The sequence below is a fragment of the Bos mutus genome, chromosome 19 (genome assembly GCF_027580195.1).
Source record: "Bos mutus isolate GX-2022 chromosome 19, NWIPB_WYAK_1.1, whole genome shotgun sequence".
In the NCBI taxonomy this organism is placed as follows: Eukaryota; Metazoa; Chordata; class Mammalia; order Artiodactyla; family Bovidae; genus Bos; species Bos mutus.
Window position 1 is genome coordinate 31,399,710 of NC_091635.1, and position 17,751 is coordinate 31,417,460.

The 17,751-nt window shown below is 56.1% G+C and overlaps 1 protein-coding gene across 6 annotated transcripts in view; it reads right to left on the reverse strand.

Moving 5' to 3' along the window:
* Nucleotides 1-264: 264 nt before the first annotated feature.
* The window catches only part of ARHGAP27 (Rho GTPase activating protein 27), a 36,193-nt gene continuing 18,706 nt past the window's right edge, over nt 265-17,751 (reverse strand). For 2 of the 6 annotated variants that reach the window (XM_070389984.1, XM_070389987.1), the window contains exons 4-18: nt 10,802-11,209; nt 10,352-10,534; nt 10,087-10,167; nt 9,925-10,014; nt 9,506-9,573; nt 9,119-9,209; nt 8,522-8,626; nt 4,497-4,595; nt 3,404-3,509; nt 3,135-3,257; nt 2,963-3,061; nt 2,693-2,770; nt 2,433-2,567; nt 2,179-2,284; nt 265-2,073 (exon numbers count right to left, since the gene is read on the reverse strand). In XM_070389984.1, coding sequence (XP_070246085.1) covers nt 1,896-2,073; nt 2,179-2,284; nt 2,433-2,567; nt 2,693-2,770; nt 2,963-3,061; nt 3,135-3,257; nt 3,404-3,509; nt 4,497-4,595; nt 8,522-8,626; nt 9,119-9,209; nt 9,506-9,573; nt 9,925-10,014; nt 10,087-10,167; nt 10,352-10,534; nt 10,802-11,209 — 1,950 coding nt within the window. In that variant the 3' untranslated portion in view covers nt 265-1,895. Of the gene's footprint in view, nt 2,074-2,178; nt 2,285-2,432; nt 2,568-2,692; nt 2,771-2,962; nt 3,062-3,134; nt 3,258-3,403; nt 3,510-4,496; nt 4,596-8,521; nt 8,627-9,118; nt 9,210-9,505; nt 9,574-9,924; nt 10,015-10,086; nt 10,168-10,351; nt 10,535-10,801; nt 11,210-13,161; nt 13,355-15,535; nt 15,677-17,751 lie in introns of those variants that run through there. The other 4 variants (XM_070389989.1, XM_070389988.1, XM_070389990.1 and 1 more) reach the window with 4 other exon arrangements.

The following is a 17,751-nucleotide window of genomic DNA, read 5'->3' on the forward strand; positions in this document are numbered from 1 at the left end:
TGGTGGTCCAGTGGTTAAGAGACCGCCTGCCAATGCAGGGACGTGGGTTCCATCCCAGGTCTGGGAAGATGCCATCGGGCAACTAAGCCTGGGGGCCACAACTACTGAGTCTGCGTGCTGTAGAGCCTGTGCTCGGCCACAAGAGCAGACAATGCAATGAGAAGCCTGTGTACCGCAACTAGAGTAGGCCCTGCTCTCCGCAACTAGAGAAAGCCCGAGCACAGCAATGAAGATCCAGAACGGCCAAAATAAATAATTAAATAATAACAATAACAAACAGGAGAATATTTTTTTTTAAAGTTAGACAACAAAGTAGGAGAATAGAACACATTCTATCGATTCATCTTGATTGGTAACTTTACAAGATGTTGATGTATGTATGGTATGAAGCCTTCATTTGTACTCTTGCCCCAGGCCTGCTGGCATCAGGGGTGGGCTTGGGTCAGTCCCACCCACCAGGCCAGAAGCTCCACCAGGGAGGCAGTGTGCGGTACCCCTGCCCCAGAGCACAGTGCCGGGCACAGAAAAGCAGATAATAAATATTGGCTGTGAGAAATGAGTGAGATAATCCAAGTAAGATGCTTGGCGTGGTGCAAATGTCAATAAATATTAGCTTCTGTTGTTTGAACGCATGAACGGGTGGGTGGGGGAAGGAGGCTGAGGCCCATAAACTGAGGTGGTTTGTGTCTGAGAAGGGAAGGGGGGCCGATGACGCCGGGGTCGGGTTCGCACTTCCTTTCCTGAGGTCAAGCCTGCCTTCCCCCTACCCTGCAGTCTTTCGCAGTTCTTCACAGCAAGGTGGGCACTAGGGAGGTACACGGGACAGCAAGGGCACTGAGAAGGGCTAGGATAACTCCTGCCAGTGCTATTATTCCTCCCCCCAGAGAAGAAGAGCTTCGGCAGACTCCCTCTTTGCCCTCAGGGACGTTCTCAGCAGAACCCACTAGCTTAGTTTCACTGCTTTACCCATAAGGCCGTGCTGTTGAGCGGGGGTAGCTGAAAGGACTGATGGCACCTTCACAGGAAGCTGCGCTCTGGTGTGACAGAAGGCTGAGCTGGGGAGTCCAATCACCCACCAGACCCTGAAGTCACTTTGCCTCTGTAAGCCTCAGTTTCCTCATCTGTCAAATGGGATTGTGAGTAGAAATGGTGTGTGTCAAGTGGCAGGTGCAGGGTACACATTTAGTGACCAGGAAGAACCCTCGCACAGAGCACAAAATGGATCAAGGGAGGGCAGAGACCCAGAACTCCAACTGGGAAAGTGGATGAAAATGGTGCACAGCCAGCCAGTGGTTAAGCCTGGCAGGAGCTTCAGCCCAGAGGCCTGGGGAAAAGCAAGTTCAGCTGCCCACTGGATCGATCAGTCCTGTTTCCGCAGCAGGGAAGCTGTCACTTGCTGCTTCATGATGGCACAGTGCCACGCACAGGGCCGGGGACCCTCAGGGTCTCCGTGAAGGCCTCCACCAGGTGCAGGCCTGACGAAACCAGGAATGCCCCCGGCCACGTCCCCGGGGCATCAGCGGCTGTCCCAAAAAACTCGCCCCCACCCTGCATCCTCGCAGGTGCCCAGTAGGTAGCGCTGTGGTAAAGAACAGACCCCAATTAACCTCCGAACAGGCCAACTCGGGCGCGGGGCGGGGGGGGGGGGGTGGTGTGGGGGGGGTAGGAACCCCCACAGTTTGAGAACTGCCCACAAGGGGTCACCATACCCTCAGAACCGAAGGGGTGCAGAACTCGCAGCCGCCTACGGTCTGAAGGGAGGGGAGGTCTCAGAGATAAACAGTCTAGCCAGAGATAAACAGTCTAGCTGCGTGGCCTCCAGCTGCCCATGCAGGACCACTGTCGCCGCCCCCACTCCCAGGTCCAGCAGCTGGGGTGGGGCTGGGGGCCCGCGGTCAGTGCGGCGGGAAGATGTCCGAGCACTGCTGTAGGATGAGCTCCACCACCTGATTCTGGAACACCATGGTCATGGGCATGCTGGCTTCCTCCGTCTCGGGCCGCAGCAGCGTGGGCCCGAAGACTATGGCCACGTTCTGCACTGACATGCGGTTCCGTTCTCCGTGCTCAATCACCCTGCAGCGGGGGTGGAGGGTTGGAATCAATGCCCAGAGCTGGGGGGAAAGGGGTCGGGTCCCCTCAGGCCCGCCTCCCCATTCCCGCGCAGCTCCCCGCGCTCACCGGCACAGGTGCTGGAAGAGCACCCGCAGCGTGTCGTGATTAGGGGCGGGCAGCGAGCGCACCAGGTCCCGCACACAGCGGAAACGCGTGGCCGGATCCTGTAGCTCTGGGTAAGGGTCGGGTCAGAGGGAGGAGAGAGGGGAAACAGAGGGGGCTGACTTCGGTATTTCGGGGGTCTGGTCACCACAGGAGCGTGCGTGAGGCAGCCCAGCCCCACCTGTACCCTATCCACCCCACCTCCCCCAGGCGCTCACTGATGGCCGCGAGGAACTGGCGGAAGTGTGAGAAGGGGAAGAGGGGCTCGGGCAGCTCTCGAAAGAAGAGCTTCAGGGCGCCGGTGATAACATGAACGTCCTCCCAGTGCCCGTCTTCCAGGTCCAGACGTTCATCTGCGGCGGGAGGTCGGGAGGCGGGGCGGGGGGCGGGGGGGGGATACGGGGAAGGAAGAAGAGGTGGTCAGCTCGTTCCTTCAAGCGCCTGCAGGCCTGGGGCAGGGCCACGGGGCGGGCCTCACCGTGGTCCACCTTATAGCGCAGCTTCTGGATGGTGGCCAGGTTTCCACTGATGCGGTACAGACCGTCGATGTCCAGCCCTGGAGCGGAGGGAGGCGCTGACCCCGGGTTCAGTGGGCTGGCGCTAAAGCCCTTGCTCTGATTCCTGCTCGGAAGCTCTCCTTCTTTCCCCCTCGACCCAGAGCCCCACCCCCTCCCTGGAGGTCTCCGTCTGGGGTTCTGGAAGGAGGCCTTCAGGCTCCGGGAATGCCTGGCCCTGCGCGGTTACATACCCCGGGCCTCGACGGCGCGGATGCTCTGCTGCACAAAGCGCGGCACTGAGCTCTTCTCGCGCTCACACAGCTCGGCCAGCGGACAGCCGAACACCTGGTCTGGGGGAGAGGCTCGTCAGCGCCGCCTCGGCCCTGGGCCACTGGCGCCCCGCTCTTCGGGTCCCTCGGGTACCTTTGATGTAGCCCTTCTCCCGCAGCGACTGCAGCGTGGGCCGCCTCAGCAGGAACCTGAGGAGCTTCTGCCGGACCTTGCTGACGTCACCCTCCAGGCCTCCGGGCCCCGGGGTGGACGGTGCTGCCCAACGCCAATGGGAACACGAGGGCTGGGTCAGTCGTTGGCACCATGGTTGAGCGGCCCTGCGGCCCCAGCCCGGTGGTCACCACTCCCCTTAAGGATGTCTGCCATCCGCCTCCACCCGCCTCACCCCGACCCAAGCACACCTGCACCAGGCCGTGGCTCATCCTCCTGCCAGCTTCCTAGGCGCTCACTGGACCTAAAGTCCACGCCGCTGTTCTCACTTTCCTCCTCGGGAGGCAGGTCTGCGGACTAGAATCACACAATCTCAGAGAGGCAGAGCTTGGGGCCAACTGGCCGGGGCCGGGGGGTGGGGTGGGGGGATTCTTCTGGGATGGGGTGAGGGACTGAAATGCCCTCCCAGCAGGCCTGGACTGAAGACCCCTTGGCAGAGAATTCTCTGTTCCCTTACCCAGGTCAACTCAGCTTTACTTCCATCAGGGAACCCCATTCACGCCCCCTCTTAGCTACATGGAGCCCTCCAGGTGTTGGACAGGCATCCTGTTCTCCCCCACCTTTTCTCATCCTGACTGCCCCTACCCACCTCCTGGTTCCTGGTCCCCTTTCACCACCATTTTCCTTAGCTCTTCTGTACACACTCCACTAGGTCAGCATTTCGCAATACATGGCTCCCAGTTCAATTTTGCAGTGTGAGCTGGGACCAGAGCACTGCCAACCACCTCACCAGTATCACCTTTCTGGATCTGGATTCCTACCATTATTAATACAGCCAAGCAGGGCATCCAGTGTTGCCTATTTCCTTAATAGGGAATTAAGGATCAAAAAGCCCCAGGCTGTTTCCAGGTGAAGAACTGTCGGAGTGGGCCTGCCCCATCTCTACTTATGCAATTGATATATTGAACTTAAAAAAATGGTAGACCCATCAATTCAGTCCTTTTAAATGATATCTTCTGGTTTCAGCCTTTCTTTCCAGCCTGAGGTTGTTTACCAGAGTATTTACTTTTCTCCTGTCTCAGTGTGGAATGGGTCACTACTCTAGGATATGTTCACCTGGACAGGTGTCCCGTAGGGCCAACCCCAGGGGCTGGATTCACTTACTTAAGAAAAGCTGTTTCTTCAGCAGCCCATCTGCATCTGCAGAGAGGACTACTTACCTACCAGTGTCATGGAGCTCCCAGTACCCAAGTGGAGGGCCTCACCCACAGTGGGCACAGCTGCCCTGCATAATGGCTGGCAAACCCCTCCCCACCAGCCCTGGCAGCCCCCAGCTCTGCATACCATCTCCTGGATGCCCTGGGTGATGGCACTGTGCCAGGTGCTGATGATGGCCTCCGAGTCATGCTGGATCAGGTATTCTGAGCCATCTCGGCTCCGAAGCTGGTGGGACACAAGTCACTCAGTCATCTCTGGTTCCCTGGGTCTGCCCCAGGGCTAAGCCCCAAGGGGGATACAGGGGTAGAGGTGATCTATTGCTGTCTCCAGGAACTCAAAGACTAATAGAGCCAGGGCCTCTCCCCAAGCCAAGGTATTCCACCTCTTTAAAGAAGTAGGTAACAGCATCTCTGTGTTACAGATGGGCAAACTGAGGCTCAGTGAGTTTAAGCAACTTCCTTGAGGACACACAGCTAGTGACTGATGGAGCGAGGATCTGCGTGCAGCAGAACTGCATGGCTTAGCCATCTGGTGTGCCTTCCCTTACCCCATCCTGCCTCCCCATGGGAGGCCTACCCAGAGCACCAGCCAGCAAAAAATCAATGAAAGGAACTCCATGTGGGAGGCCCCAAAGCCACTATTCTACACTACTGAGTTGCAAGCAGATATTAACAGCCTGGGTTCTTTATCAGTTGACTGCTGTTTCTATAACGAAGTCTACAAAAAACAAGGCTAACTTGGATGGATCTCTCCTCGGCCTCTGGCTCTGAGAACCAAGCCTTCAAGGTGGATGGGAATGGTTGGTGGCTGCAGCTCATACAAGCCCTGCCTTTGGGTCCTGTGAGAGAGTCAGAGTCAGCAAAAACTGTCTGAGGGTCTTCCCTGGTGGTCCAGCTAAGAATCTGCCTTGCAATGCAGCAGACACTAGTTGGATCCCTGGTCTGGGTACTAAGATCCCCCATGCAGCAGAGCAACTAAGCCCATGCACCCCAAGTAGAGAGTCCATGCTCCTCAATGAAAGATCTGATATGACACAACGAAGAACCTGTGTGCTGTAACTAAGACTCGACACAGCTGAATAAATAAATAAATAGATAAAACTGTCTCAGACAGGTTATAGCTTCCAGACTTAGCGCAGTGCTTTGGCTGTCTAATTATTTAACTTAGACTTGAATGGGGAGCAGGCAATGGCAATCCACTCCAATGTTCTTGCCTGGAGAATCCCAGGGACAGGGGAGCCTGGTGGGCTGCCGTCTATTGGGTCGCACAGAGTTGGACACGACTGAAGCGACTTAGCAGCAGCAGCAGCAGCAGACTTTAATGGAATTTAAAATGCTTTCAAAGGCAAAACAAAACAAACCTGCATGTTCTACTCCATCCTCCTCCCTGCAAAGACCAGAGAACCTTCAGTGGGCAGAGAGTGCAACCTCATTCTAATCTAAACTGAGAGGGGCCCTATCTGTTATTTCAGAGAACAAATGGCCTAACAATGCTTCTAAAACAATTGCCATTCTTTTCGGCAGCTGTCTCAAAAGCGGTAATCAGTTCACATTCGAGTTTCACATGGAAGGCAAATCTGTCTAGTTATGTATCTATATATTGTACAAGACGCATTCTGCTGACTGCACAGGCAGGCAGAACTCAAGCCAGCTATTGTCAGGGGCCACCAGGACAACTAGGAAGACTGGCCATCCTCGATGATACAGTATTTAGGGCGGTCTCCTAAAAAAGGGCTTCCCAGGAGGCACTAGTGGTAAAGAATCTGCCTGTTAATGCAAATGAGATGAAAGAGTTCTATATCTGGGTCGGGAAGATCCCGTGGAGGAAGACACGGGAACCCAGCCCAGTATTCTTGCCTGAAGAATCCCATGGACAGAGAAGCCTGATAGGCTACAGTCCATAGGATTGAAAAGAGTTGGGCACGACTGAAGTGACTTAGCATGCATGCATGCTTGAGAAAAATCTGAAGTTGCCTACTGGTGGCAGGCTTCCCTGATAGCTCAGTTGGTAAAGAATCTGCCTGCAATGCAGGAGACCCTGGTTCAATTCCTGGATTGGGAAGATTCCCCTGGAGAAGGGTTAGGCTACCCACTCCAGTATTCTTGGGCTTCCCTTGTGGCTCAGCTGGTAGAGAATCCACCTGCAATAAGGGAGACCTGGGTTCGATCCCTGGGTTGGGAAGATCCCCTGGAGAAGGGAAAGGCTACCCACTCCAGTATTCTGGCCTAGAGAATTCCATGGACTGTATACCCATGGGGTCACAAAGAGTCAGACACAACTGAATGACTTTCACTTTCACTTTTTTTCCACCCCAGTGGAGGGAAGATGACTGCCAGCCAGTGGGAAGCGGGGGACTCCAGGATTTCCATTCCAGACTGTCAGCCTTCCTGTCAGCTTGAGGCGCTTCCAACAGCACCATCTGCCTTCTGGTCTTTGCCAGAAAAGACAACTCAGAAATGTCTACTCTGAAACTTTCATCAAAAACCCAGTCAGAGAGGTGACATTCAGAGAGTACTGTTTGAAGACTTTCCCTCCAGTTCAAATATGATGTCCCTCCTCAATCTGATGTTCACAACAGACAAAGCTAGTCGATCATAGAGCTCTACTCGGTGGAGCCTGGGGAAGCCTCCAGACCTACTGATCAGAGCTCAGGAGATACAACTGGTTTCCAGCTCTGCTCTGTGGATTGTTGTTGTTTAGTTCCTAAGTCATGTCATACCCCATGGACTGTAGTCTGCCAGGATCCTCTGTCCATGGAATTCTCCAGGCAAGAATACTGGAGTGGGTAGCCATGCCCTCCTCCAGGGGATCTTCCTGACTCAGGGATCGAACCCACGCCTCCCGCATTGGCAGGCAGATTCTTTGCCACTGAGCCATCAGGGAAGCCCCTGCTCTGTGGATACTCTGGTTCTAAAACTGAGTGAAGGTGGGTGAACCATCATTAAACAACACACTCAAGCTCCTTGCAGAATTGCTTTTTCTGAGCTGAAATGGAAGGTCATGCATTTTTTGGCTTTCAGCAAATGTTACCTGAAGCAACCCGAAGAGTCCCTTACTAAACTAGAAGAGCTGCACACTAAAAATTTCTTCTAGAGCCAAGGGTTAGGAAAATGCTTTGATTTCCCTCAAAATCTAGAATGGTTTTCCCCTCACTCCCCTGACCCAATAATGAGAGCCATGTTTCACTTTGGCTGCCAGGAAACCAGGAGCTGACTTATTTCAGCAACAGTAACCTTAGTATCTGTACATCCCCTGTTTCCTAATCCCACTCCACACTGCCCTCTTCCTCTAACTTGTTTTTCCTGCTCCTGGCTTTTCAGTAGCTTTTACCACCTCACCTATATGCATTTTCATTGTGAGCTGCCTCAAAACACTTGGAGAGTGAGGTGAGAGTGCTTGCCTATTTAATTTCTCAGTCATGTCTGACTCTTTGCCTCCCCATGGACTGTAGCCCACCAGGCTCCTCTGTCCCTGGAATTTTCCAGGCAAGAATACTGGAGTGGGTTGCCACTTCCTGTTCTAGGGGATCTTCCCAATCCAGGGATCGAATCCACATTTCTTACGTCTCCTGCATTGGCAGGCAGATTCTTTACCACTGTGCCACCTGGAGAAGCCCAGGTGAGGATAAGAGTAGTTTAAAAACAAGACAACACATGGACAGTGAAGGGTGTGGCCTGAGAGGCAATTGCCTGGGCCCCATCTGGCCTCTCTTCCTGAGGGGGAGCCTGAGAAATGTGTCCACTGCCCTGCCCTGGTTTATTCACTTCCGATTGGAAGCTGGGCTCTAACCAGCCAGAGGAGGTGTCTCAGCCTATCAGTTTGAGTAGGGGGGACCCAGCATCTCCTGTCTGTCTCAGGCCAAAGCAGTGGGATGAGGAGTGCCCTTCCAGACATGACAGTGTTATTCCCCAGGGACCTCTACTCGGGGACAAAGGGCTCCAGGGAGCTCTGCTCCTGGAGAAGGAGCTGCAGAATCCTGATGCCAGAAAACACTGTGGACAGATTCCCAAGGTGGGGACAGCTTTGGTTTTGAGGCCCGAGAATTCCAGCCTTAGCTCTGCCAGGGTCCCCCTGCTCAGGGGGGACCTGCTTAGTGAGGACCCTAAGCCATCAGTAGACTCCCTCTCCTCCTCCTCACCCCCACCACTCACCTCCAGCACATTCTTCTTGCTGGATTTGTCTTTGGGGGCCCAGGTGAGAGAGGCCCCCTTCAGGTCCACTGTGAATTCAGGGGTGGAGAGCTTGGAAGGCTGCCTCTGCGAAGGGAAAAAGGGTTGGGTTTCAGGACGCCTGCAGCTCAGCTCCGGCCTGTCACAGCATCCTGGCTCCAATCCACCAGGCTCCCTTGGCTCTAGGCACAATGAGGGTCATGGCTCTGGAGGCAAGAGACCCAAGAGTTCCTAGAACCATGGAGCCTGGGGGCTGGCTGGTTGTTTGCTATCTGCCCACCTAGGAGAGGAAAGGAAAAAGGAGTGTAGTCCCATCTCTGCGAGCAGGTGTATCTGGTTTCCAGTCTCCCTGCCCACCAGGCTGGAGCTGTCCATCCTCAAGGACTGGTTCCCACACCCGACGTGACTGGACATGCTTGTCCTGGGGTGATCTGCTCTCATTGCCCCTGCCAAGGCCCAGCTCCCTGGACCCTCACATTCCATGGTCTCAGACCTAGCCTTCGGCAAACTTGATTAAGCAGAGCCCCTCGGGAGTCAGAGCAGATGGGGTGGCCCCTGCCCTGGAGGTCCGGGCCTTACCAAGCCACCGGCAGCTGAGTTTTTCGAATCTTTGAAGAAAGTCAGGATTCCACCCTCCAGCACTGTCCAGGAGGCACTCCAATGCTTCTTCCTGGGTAGGGGCAGTGGTGGCAGGGCTTGGGTTGGTCCTGGGTTGAGGCGCCCCCCTTCCACCCTCAGGATCAGGGCACAGAGTTTAAGAACACAGCTTGGGGCACCCAGTCATGAGAGGTGGACTCCCAGGGCTAACACCTGGCAGTCAAGGGGCCTTGGGCAAGTCATCTCTCTGTGCCTCAGGGTCCTCGCAGGACCTCATAAAGGGTTAATAAGAGTTTGGCATATAGGAGGTGCTCAGTGAACATCATCATTAAGGCCCACCGCGGGGTCTGGAGGCAGCTGAGCTCTCACCGGAGCCGCTTTCCTTTGTCCACTATCTTGGTGCGATGGAGCACGCCTGCCTTGTCCAGAGTCTTGATCTTAAGAAAAAGAGGGCGAAGGAGGAGGTAGTTAAGGGGAGAGCCACTCTCCCTCTCAGCCAGCAGCTCCTCACAGGTCGGGTCTGAGTCTCCACTGAACCCTCTTTGCTGGCACCTGGCCAGTGGTGGGGGGTGCCTGCTTCCACAGAAGCCGCAGCAGCAGGAGAGACATCCTACCAGCCCCCAGCCTGTCCAGCTCTGAGTCTGGGATAACCCAGAACCCAGGTTCCTTTAGCCCAGGGTAGTGCTTGGGCCTATGGTGATGTGCCTCCAGACCTAATCGCAGAACCTCCAGAAACACCCCAATTTTTCTGTGGGGTCCTGCCAGGTCCTACATGCCCCCTCCCTTACCTTCTCCTCTGGGGGGGTGGCCTGGGCTGGGGTCTCACTGTTCTGGTTGGATTTGTGGCTGTTTCGAGGGGCAGGGACAGGGACTGGGACCTGGAAAGAAAGACACTGTCATATTGAGCCCCCTCCTCTCTCCCAGGCACTCTCCTTTCCCCAGTTGGTTACCTGGGGCAGGGCCCACTGAACGGAGGCGTCATCTGGATTGTAGAAGTAAGTCTTCCCATGTTGGTTCTCCAGCCTCACCCACTGTGGGGAAAGGGATGGTCAGGCCGCTTAGTTCACAGGATAGGGGAACAAAAGTTTCCCTCCAGAGCCCAACACCGCCCCAAGGAGTCTTGGGCTGGCATGGAACCCGTGCGGGAACTTCGGTATAGAGTGGTAAGGGAAGCGACCCCACGACAGTCTGCACCCATCTGCCCGCTGCCCCTACCTGTTCTTCGGTGATGTTGTTGGTGTATACCGTCTGCCCATCTGGGCTCACATGGCAAGACCAGCCTGGGGGTGTGACAAAGGGAGAGGCGGGGCCAGGCTCACTGAAGGAGCCCACGGGGGAATAGTCTTCCTCTGGGTAACTGGTCAGCAAATCAGGGTAGTCCGTCTCAGGGGTGGGGGGCTGCAGGGAGCAGAAGAGCCAGAAATTCTCAGAGCCAGAATTTCTGGCGCCCCGCCCTTTCGGCCCAGGCGACGCCCCCCACCCTAGTTCTCCCGAGCTGAGAGGGACGGGGTCAAAGGCGCTCAGTGATAGCCCCACCCACCAAGGCCCCTCCCTCTCAGTCCCCAGGGCTGTGCGGGGGCAGGAGGCGGGGTCAGAGGCCCTGAAAGTCAGCCCCGCCCATCCTGACAAGGTCCCGCCCACTTCGAGCGAGGCCCCGCCCCTCACCCTCTGGTTGCTGGGGCCCAGGCCCGGCTGCATCTCCTGCTCGTCCTCCAGCTGGTCCTCTAACTCGTCCTCCCAAGCCGTCTCTCCCGTCAGCGAGTTGTAGAAGAACACCCTGTGGCTCTCCTCATCCCAGTACTGGCCCCACTCGGTCTCGAGGCTCTCGTGGCTGCCCACCGAGGCCGGGGACGTGGCCGGGCTGGCGGCGCCCTCAGTAGCCTCGAAGGGCGACTCCCAGGTGGTCACGCCCGTGTCCGGGTTGTAGTAGTAGGGGCGTCCGGTGCCCGCGTCCGTGTGTGTCTCCCACACCGAGTCTCCCGCACCGCGAGGGGCCGCGGAAGCGCGGGGCAATGTGGCCGGAGGCTGCCTCTCTACGTTCACGTACACGGGCTCCGGGGGCTCGTCCACCTGCTCGAGGAGGAAGGAGACGTGACCTTCGGGGCTGCTCAGCGGTCACATTGTCCCCACTCGCACACTCGCCACTCGGCAACTTTCAGCAAGTCTCAGCACCTCTCGGCCTCGGTTCCCCCAAATGCAAAATGTGTGCCTTGCCCTCGCTCCGGAAATCGTAGTGAAGAGAGAATGAGGACTTGTTCTGGAAAGTGCTTTGTAAAATATGAAGTGCCCCAGAAGCGTGGGGCAGCTACATTAATTATTAACAATAGTAAAATACTAACAGCTAAATTCTCCCAGCTGCACACTCACAGGTGTGAGTCAAAGACTGCAGGAACAGAGAAATGGCCTCAGGATACTTGAGGGCGGGGCCCTGCTGCCTTCTACAACCCCACCAAAGAACACCCAGCCCTCCCTCCTCCTTCTCCAAAAAAGCTCCGGAACTGGAACCCACACTGCCTCTGGTTTTGGATTTGGAGCTGACACTTCCCCAGTACAGGAATTGCAGACCTCAGAATCCATTCCAGACGAGAGAAAGAGAAGGAAGGGCCAAAAAAAAAGGGTATGCGTCTCTCCCCACCCCACCAAAGCAAAGTGAAGTGGGAGAGACAGGCGGGGTCAAGAGCCAGATCCGCCCACTTTGGCTAGGCACGCCCCCCCGCGCCCACCTCGCCCGGCAACCCTTACCCTCTGCAGGGTCCAGTTACACAGAGTATAAACCTGGTCATGCTTGACGGCTTCAGGGCGCCCTGCTGCCTGCTGGGCAAAGTCTAGGCCCTTACCAGGGCACCAGAGGCCGTCCATCACCGGACTGTCTTCCCCCCTATATTTCCTGCCACTCCTGGCCCTTACCTTGAACTTTAAGCTCCAGCAGCACCCAGTTGCTACAGGCCCCCACCCTCTCTGCTGTGTCTGCTACAGACCTCAGCTCATTCACACCCTGAACCTCTCCCTACCCCCTTTCTCACCTGGCTGACTCCTATTCCTCCTTTAGGACTCAGCTCAGGTGTCAGGTTTAAGATCTTTCCTGAGATTTCTCCTGTGTGACCACCACACCCAGCCTAGTACCCATTAGAAAGAAAAATAATGACACTATCAAACTCCAGACAGCAGAATAGCATGAGATTAATACTGTGTTCTAAGAATGCCTAATGTTATAAGGGAAAAGCATATTTCAAAATGGTAAACTCAGGGACTTCCCTGGTGGTCTAGTGATTAAGAATCCACCTTCTCACGCAGGGAACAAAGATTTGAACCCTGTTCAGGGAACTAAGATCCCGCATGCCAACGGGCAACTAAGCCCATGTGCCACAACTACTGTGCTCAAGGGCTTTAAAGCCCATGAGCCCCAACTAGAGAGAAGCCTGTGCACCCACATACCATAATGGAGATGCTGTGTCCTTGCTGCAACTAAGACCCGATGCAGACAAATTTAAAAAAAAAATTTTTTTTTAATAGTAAACTTAGCACAATTTCCATTTTGTATTTTTAAAGTAACTCTCCAAAATGTTAACAGAGGTTATCTCTGGGTTGTGTAATTATAGGAACTGGGTTTGGTTTTGTTTCATTTTTTCTTTTTTGCAGCAACAATTTTTTTTTTTTTTGGACAATAAATCTCTTTAAAACAACAAATCATAGAAGTTCCTCCATTTCTGTAACACCTTCATTCAGCTATAAACTACTCAAGAGGGGAAGTGCATCCTGCTCAATGCAACCTCACTGGGCCTGCAAAAGCATCCATTTGGCCAGCAAAGATCTGCCTGCTCTGTGCCAGGCACAGGTCTGGGCACTGGGAATGCAGCCGTGGACAATCAGACACAAATCTGCCCTGGTGGGGCTGCTACACTAGTGCACACGCGTGTGAATGGTGTGTGGGGTGGGGAAGGAACCCAGCAGAGTGGTAAGGAAATGCACTGCACCTCGGTGATGACTGCTGCTGACAAGAAAGCAAAAATAGAAGGGGGTGTTACCAGTTTAGATGGTGTGACGGGCCCCAGGCCTGGAGGTGGCAAGAAGACTTGAGCATTCCTCCCAGTCCACTCTGCTCCCTCGCCCCACGAACTCCTGTCTGGCTGAAATGGGACCTTCCAAACCACTTCTTTTTTCTCTGTCCACAACAGCTCTCCTGTGGCATCCTGTATTCCAACCACACCAGCCTGCTGACCCTCCCCCAGACACAAAAGGCATCTTCTTAACCAGTGTTCCCCCCGCCACCCCTGACCTGTGCCTTTGCTCCAGATGTTCCCACACTCTGGAACCTGCCCCCCGCCCCACCCCACCCCCACCCCCGCATTTCAATTCCCTGTCTGTCCAAGTCCTGATCCTCTGCTGGTGCTCAGCTCCCAAGTCTCACCTGGGGGAAGCGTGTTCCCTCCGGTGAGAAGTCTAACCAGCTGGCACTCTGGTTAGTCATTCCGTTGGGCCCAATGGCATTCTGCCTTGGTGGTCCGTTCATCGTCCACCCATCTGTCTACCTTCTCTGTCCCCTCAAAGGCAAGAGATTCTTGAGATCTAGACCCAGGATGATGTAACTGACCACAGCTGACCACCCAGCAGACAGTCCAATGCCCCGAGGCACACAGCCAATCCACCAGAAACACTCACTGCTTGAGTGAAAGTGATAGTCGCTCTTTGTGATCCCATGGACTGTAGCCCACCGGGCTCCTCTGACTGTGCGATTCCCCAGGCAAGCATACTGGAATGGGTTGCCATTCCCTTCTCCAGGGGATATTTCCCGACCCAAGGATTGAACCTAGGTCTCCTGCATTACAGGCAGATTCTTTACAGTCTAAGCCACCAGGAAATGCAAGTCAATTCCATGCCAAACTTAGCAACAAACAAAAACCAAGCATACCTAGAACTTACGTGCCGAAACTAGAGAGTCTGTGAGCTGCAACGAAAGATCCTGCATGCTGCAACTAAGACCTGACACAGCTAAATAAATATTTAAAAAAAAAAAAAAAAAAAAACCCAAACACACCTGACACTACAGGAGAGACTGGGTTTAGCTCTGAGCAAGAACTTCCTGAAAATGAGCATTCAGGCACAGAAACCAGGAAAATCCTTGGGAGGGCAGGATGGAGGCAGTAGGTGGAGGCAGGTGGATAATCAGACATACCTCCTCCCCACCCCAGCTGGACCCACTGAGGCAGTGACCTTGCTTGTCCCTGGGACAGGAGCTGGAAGGGAACCAATGAAGGAGACAGGCTTTTGGACGTGGGGATTTCCACATGGCCAGGCTGCTGGCCTTGGCTGAGTCCATGGGGAGTTCCAGGCTGGTTGGGCTGATGGGAATCTTGTACAAGGAACATCCCCAGCTGGTACAGAGGAGATTTGGGAGGTAGACACTTAGCCCCTGCCCCCCCCCACCCATGTGACAGGGCTGTCAGCAGGAAGAGAAGACACAGAATTACACCGTGGGGCTCCAGACTACAATCAGAGGCCACACGGGGGCCAGGTAATGCCCCTTAGAGGGAAGTGCAGTCTAAGGATTGGCGCTGCCCCAGAGACACAGGCTGCCTGGGCAGGTTGTGAGGGGCCTTCTTGTGAGGTAGGTGAGTGGAGTTCAACCCCTGCTAGGGTTGCCGCAGCCCTGCAGAAAGAGCTGGACTGAAGTAGCCCTGAGGCCCCTTCAAACTCTAGAACTCTCTGTACAGCGCCCACAGTGCTACTAATAAAACAGAGGTGGCTTCCTCTCCTGGCACAGTCTCAACCAGGTGCAGACTGGCTCTTGGAAGCCAGGCAGAACCAAGCTCTCCAGGCCCTCAGGCCTTCCAGGGGGGAGCTCGGCCAGACTGGAGCAGGGCTGCCTCCCCACCCCCAACTCCTGGAGGCCCAGGCCAGATACAGACACAGCCCGTCCACAGGGCCTGCCTGGGGCACCAGGGGCTCTGGGGGCCCACACCCCAGGCAGGTGAGAGACACAGGGGACGCTGAATGGAAAAGAAGAAGTGGTCTCCCACCTCAGAACCAAGAACAGAGCCAAGAGGGCCCGGCTATCACCGCATGCAGCTACCCAGTTCCCCCAGCCCTCCAGCTGCTCTCATCACCAGTCTCCTCCCTTTGCCCACAAGCAGGTGACAGGCTTGCCCCTTTCTCCACGCCCCCGACCCCGTTCACCATCCCCAAGCGGATCACTGCCTCTCAGCATCCCTATGCCACCCCTGGGGAGACAAGTGGGGCCTCGGAGAAGGAAAGAGGAGAGAAGGGAGGAGTCCCAACCTCCGTGAGGCTCCCAGCTCCTGACTCTGCTCCCTGAGCTCGACAGGCAGCCCCTGGACCACACAGGCCCCTCTGCCATCCCCATCAGAGGCTGAGCTCACCCCCAGTGCCAGGGTCCCCTACCTGTCCCCGCAGGTCCCGACTCTGCCTCTTGGTCAGTTTGGCGGTGATGTCCACCATCCTGTCCCCTCTGAGCTGCTGGGATGCAGCCCTGGGAAGGCTTTGTGGGTGGAGTTAAGGGGCACAACCCCAGGACTGGCACAGGGCAACAGGGAAACAAGAAGTTGCCTTGAGATGGCGGGAGGCTGAGCCTCCAGCCCATTTCCTGTCAGGGCTGCGGAAGTGCTGCCTGAGACAGAGGCTGCCTGAGACAGGGTGGGGGTGCCTCCGGTCAGGGGTATTTTTATGTCCAGGGAAACCACAGACCACCCCACTCAGCGCTCTGATTACCAGTGAGTTTTGAATCCCAGGCCCAGACACAGGCATGGGGCAGGCTTCATGGAGGATGGCATTAGGCCCGCTGGTGGGGGAAGGGTGGGCTGCACAGATGGGGGCTGCTAGAGGGGGCAGCTGGAGCCTGAGCTGCAGGAGACTGGACAATGAATGGCCATCGACTCCCCTAACGCCCAGGGAGGATGTGATGGAAAAGAGGAAGCTTGTATGTGGAGGGGCGGGGGGGCGGGGGAGATAATCTCAAAGAGGAAGGGGTTTGGGCAGATATGGTCTCAGAGGGAGCTGGGTCCAGATCCCTCCAGCCACGTGGAAGACCAGAGGGGTTCTGACCACATCGCCATCTACTCGCCTGATGGCCTGGGTCTGCCTCCTGCAACTTTAGTCACCAGACGCATGTGTCCACCCCCACCGGTGTGCCCACACACGTGCACAAGTATGCCCAGGCCCCTTCCCCACTCTCCATAGACCAGAGAAAGGGGGCATGGACTAGCTCTCCCATCCTACCATGAGAGCTTCCTTCTAGCCTCTTGTCTCTTCACCCCTCAGCAGGTGGGTGCTCACAGAGCACCTGTCCTGGGTGAGAAACTGTGGTCTGTCCTCCAAGCCCTTGGGTCCATCTTTCTTCATTAACCCCCTCAGAGGTGTTCCCTCCTCAGCCCCAAGTGCCCACCACCCGCCAGCCCGAAGGCACTCCGGCAGTGGCTAAACAGGAAGCTCTGACCTTTACCCTTCCACTAGGATCCCAGGGCCCTCATCTCACGTACCAGTCATCCTCTAGCCCAGAGCCCTGACTCTCCTTCCTCCCTGGCCCACATCCCCCGGGCTGTCCTCCCCTGCACCCACTGTGGGCTCAGCATGGGGACACCCAAGTAGAGCCAGGCCTGGCATGGATTCAGGGTGTGGGACACTTAGGGAGACCCCATCCAGAGCAAGTCTGGGGCCTGTGCCCTACTCTGCCCTCAGAGTTCCAGTACCATCTCTCTACCATCCCCTGTGCCCCAACCTAGAAGCCAGTGGCCCAGAGACACACTAATCCCCCCGAGAGACCTGGAGTTCTCACACTTATAACACATATGACACGTCACTTTGTCTCCACCTGGAGGGCCAGGGGACACACACACACACACACACACACAGCCACCTAGAGAGGTGCAGTCAAGCCGGAAGACAGATGGGAAGAGCCACTGTAAATTCCAAGGCAGCTGAGCTACTAGGGAGGAGCTGGGGTGGGGAAGGGACAGAGGAGGACTGGGGTGGGAACCCAGGCCCTCGGCACTGCCCTGCAGGTGCAACTGGGGAGCAGCGTCTGCTTGCAGCAGAAACCAGGAGCGACAGGGTCTCCCCGAGGCAGAGGCCAGGAGTGACAGTGGCCGGAGGGGACTGGGACCACAGGAAAGGCAGCCAGCACCCCGCCCGCTGCCCCTCCTCTGTAAGAGGCCTGGCTCCCACACCTGAGCTCTCCCCCTGGGCTCTGGCCCCACCCTTCAGGGATGGAGCCAACCCCACACAGATCCGGCCAGTCTGGGTTACCGAGGAGGCTGCCCCTCCCCCAGTGAGAGGAGGTGGGGACCACGGCAGCTCCCCCGCAGGGTCCTCCTCGCTCACCACACCCTCATGCCTCCAGAGGCACACGCTGGGGGAGGAACAGAAGAAGCCAGCAGCACCTCACCCAACTTCCCAAAACCCTCACTGAAGTGTCAGGAGCAGGTGCCACCAGAAAATCCCTTCTGCTCTCTGGAGCCAGAAGCAAGGGAAATGCCTGCAGACCAGTGACTTAGCCCAGGGACTGGCGAGAAGGGCTGGATGGAGGAGGGGGGACAGGTCCTCCTTGGCTGACTCTGGGCCTGAGAGCCTGCTTTCTGCCATCCAGCTGGGGTGGGCGGGGT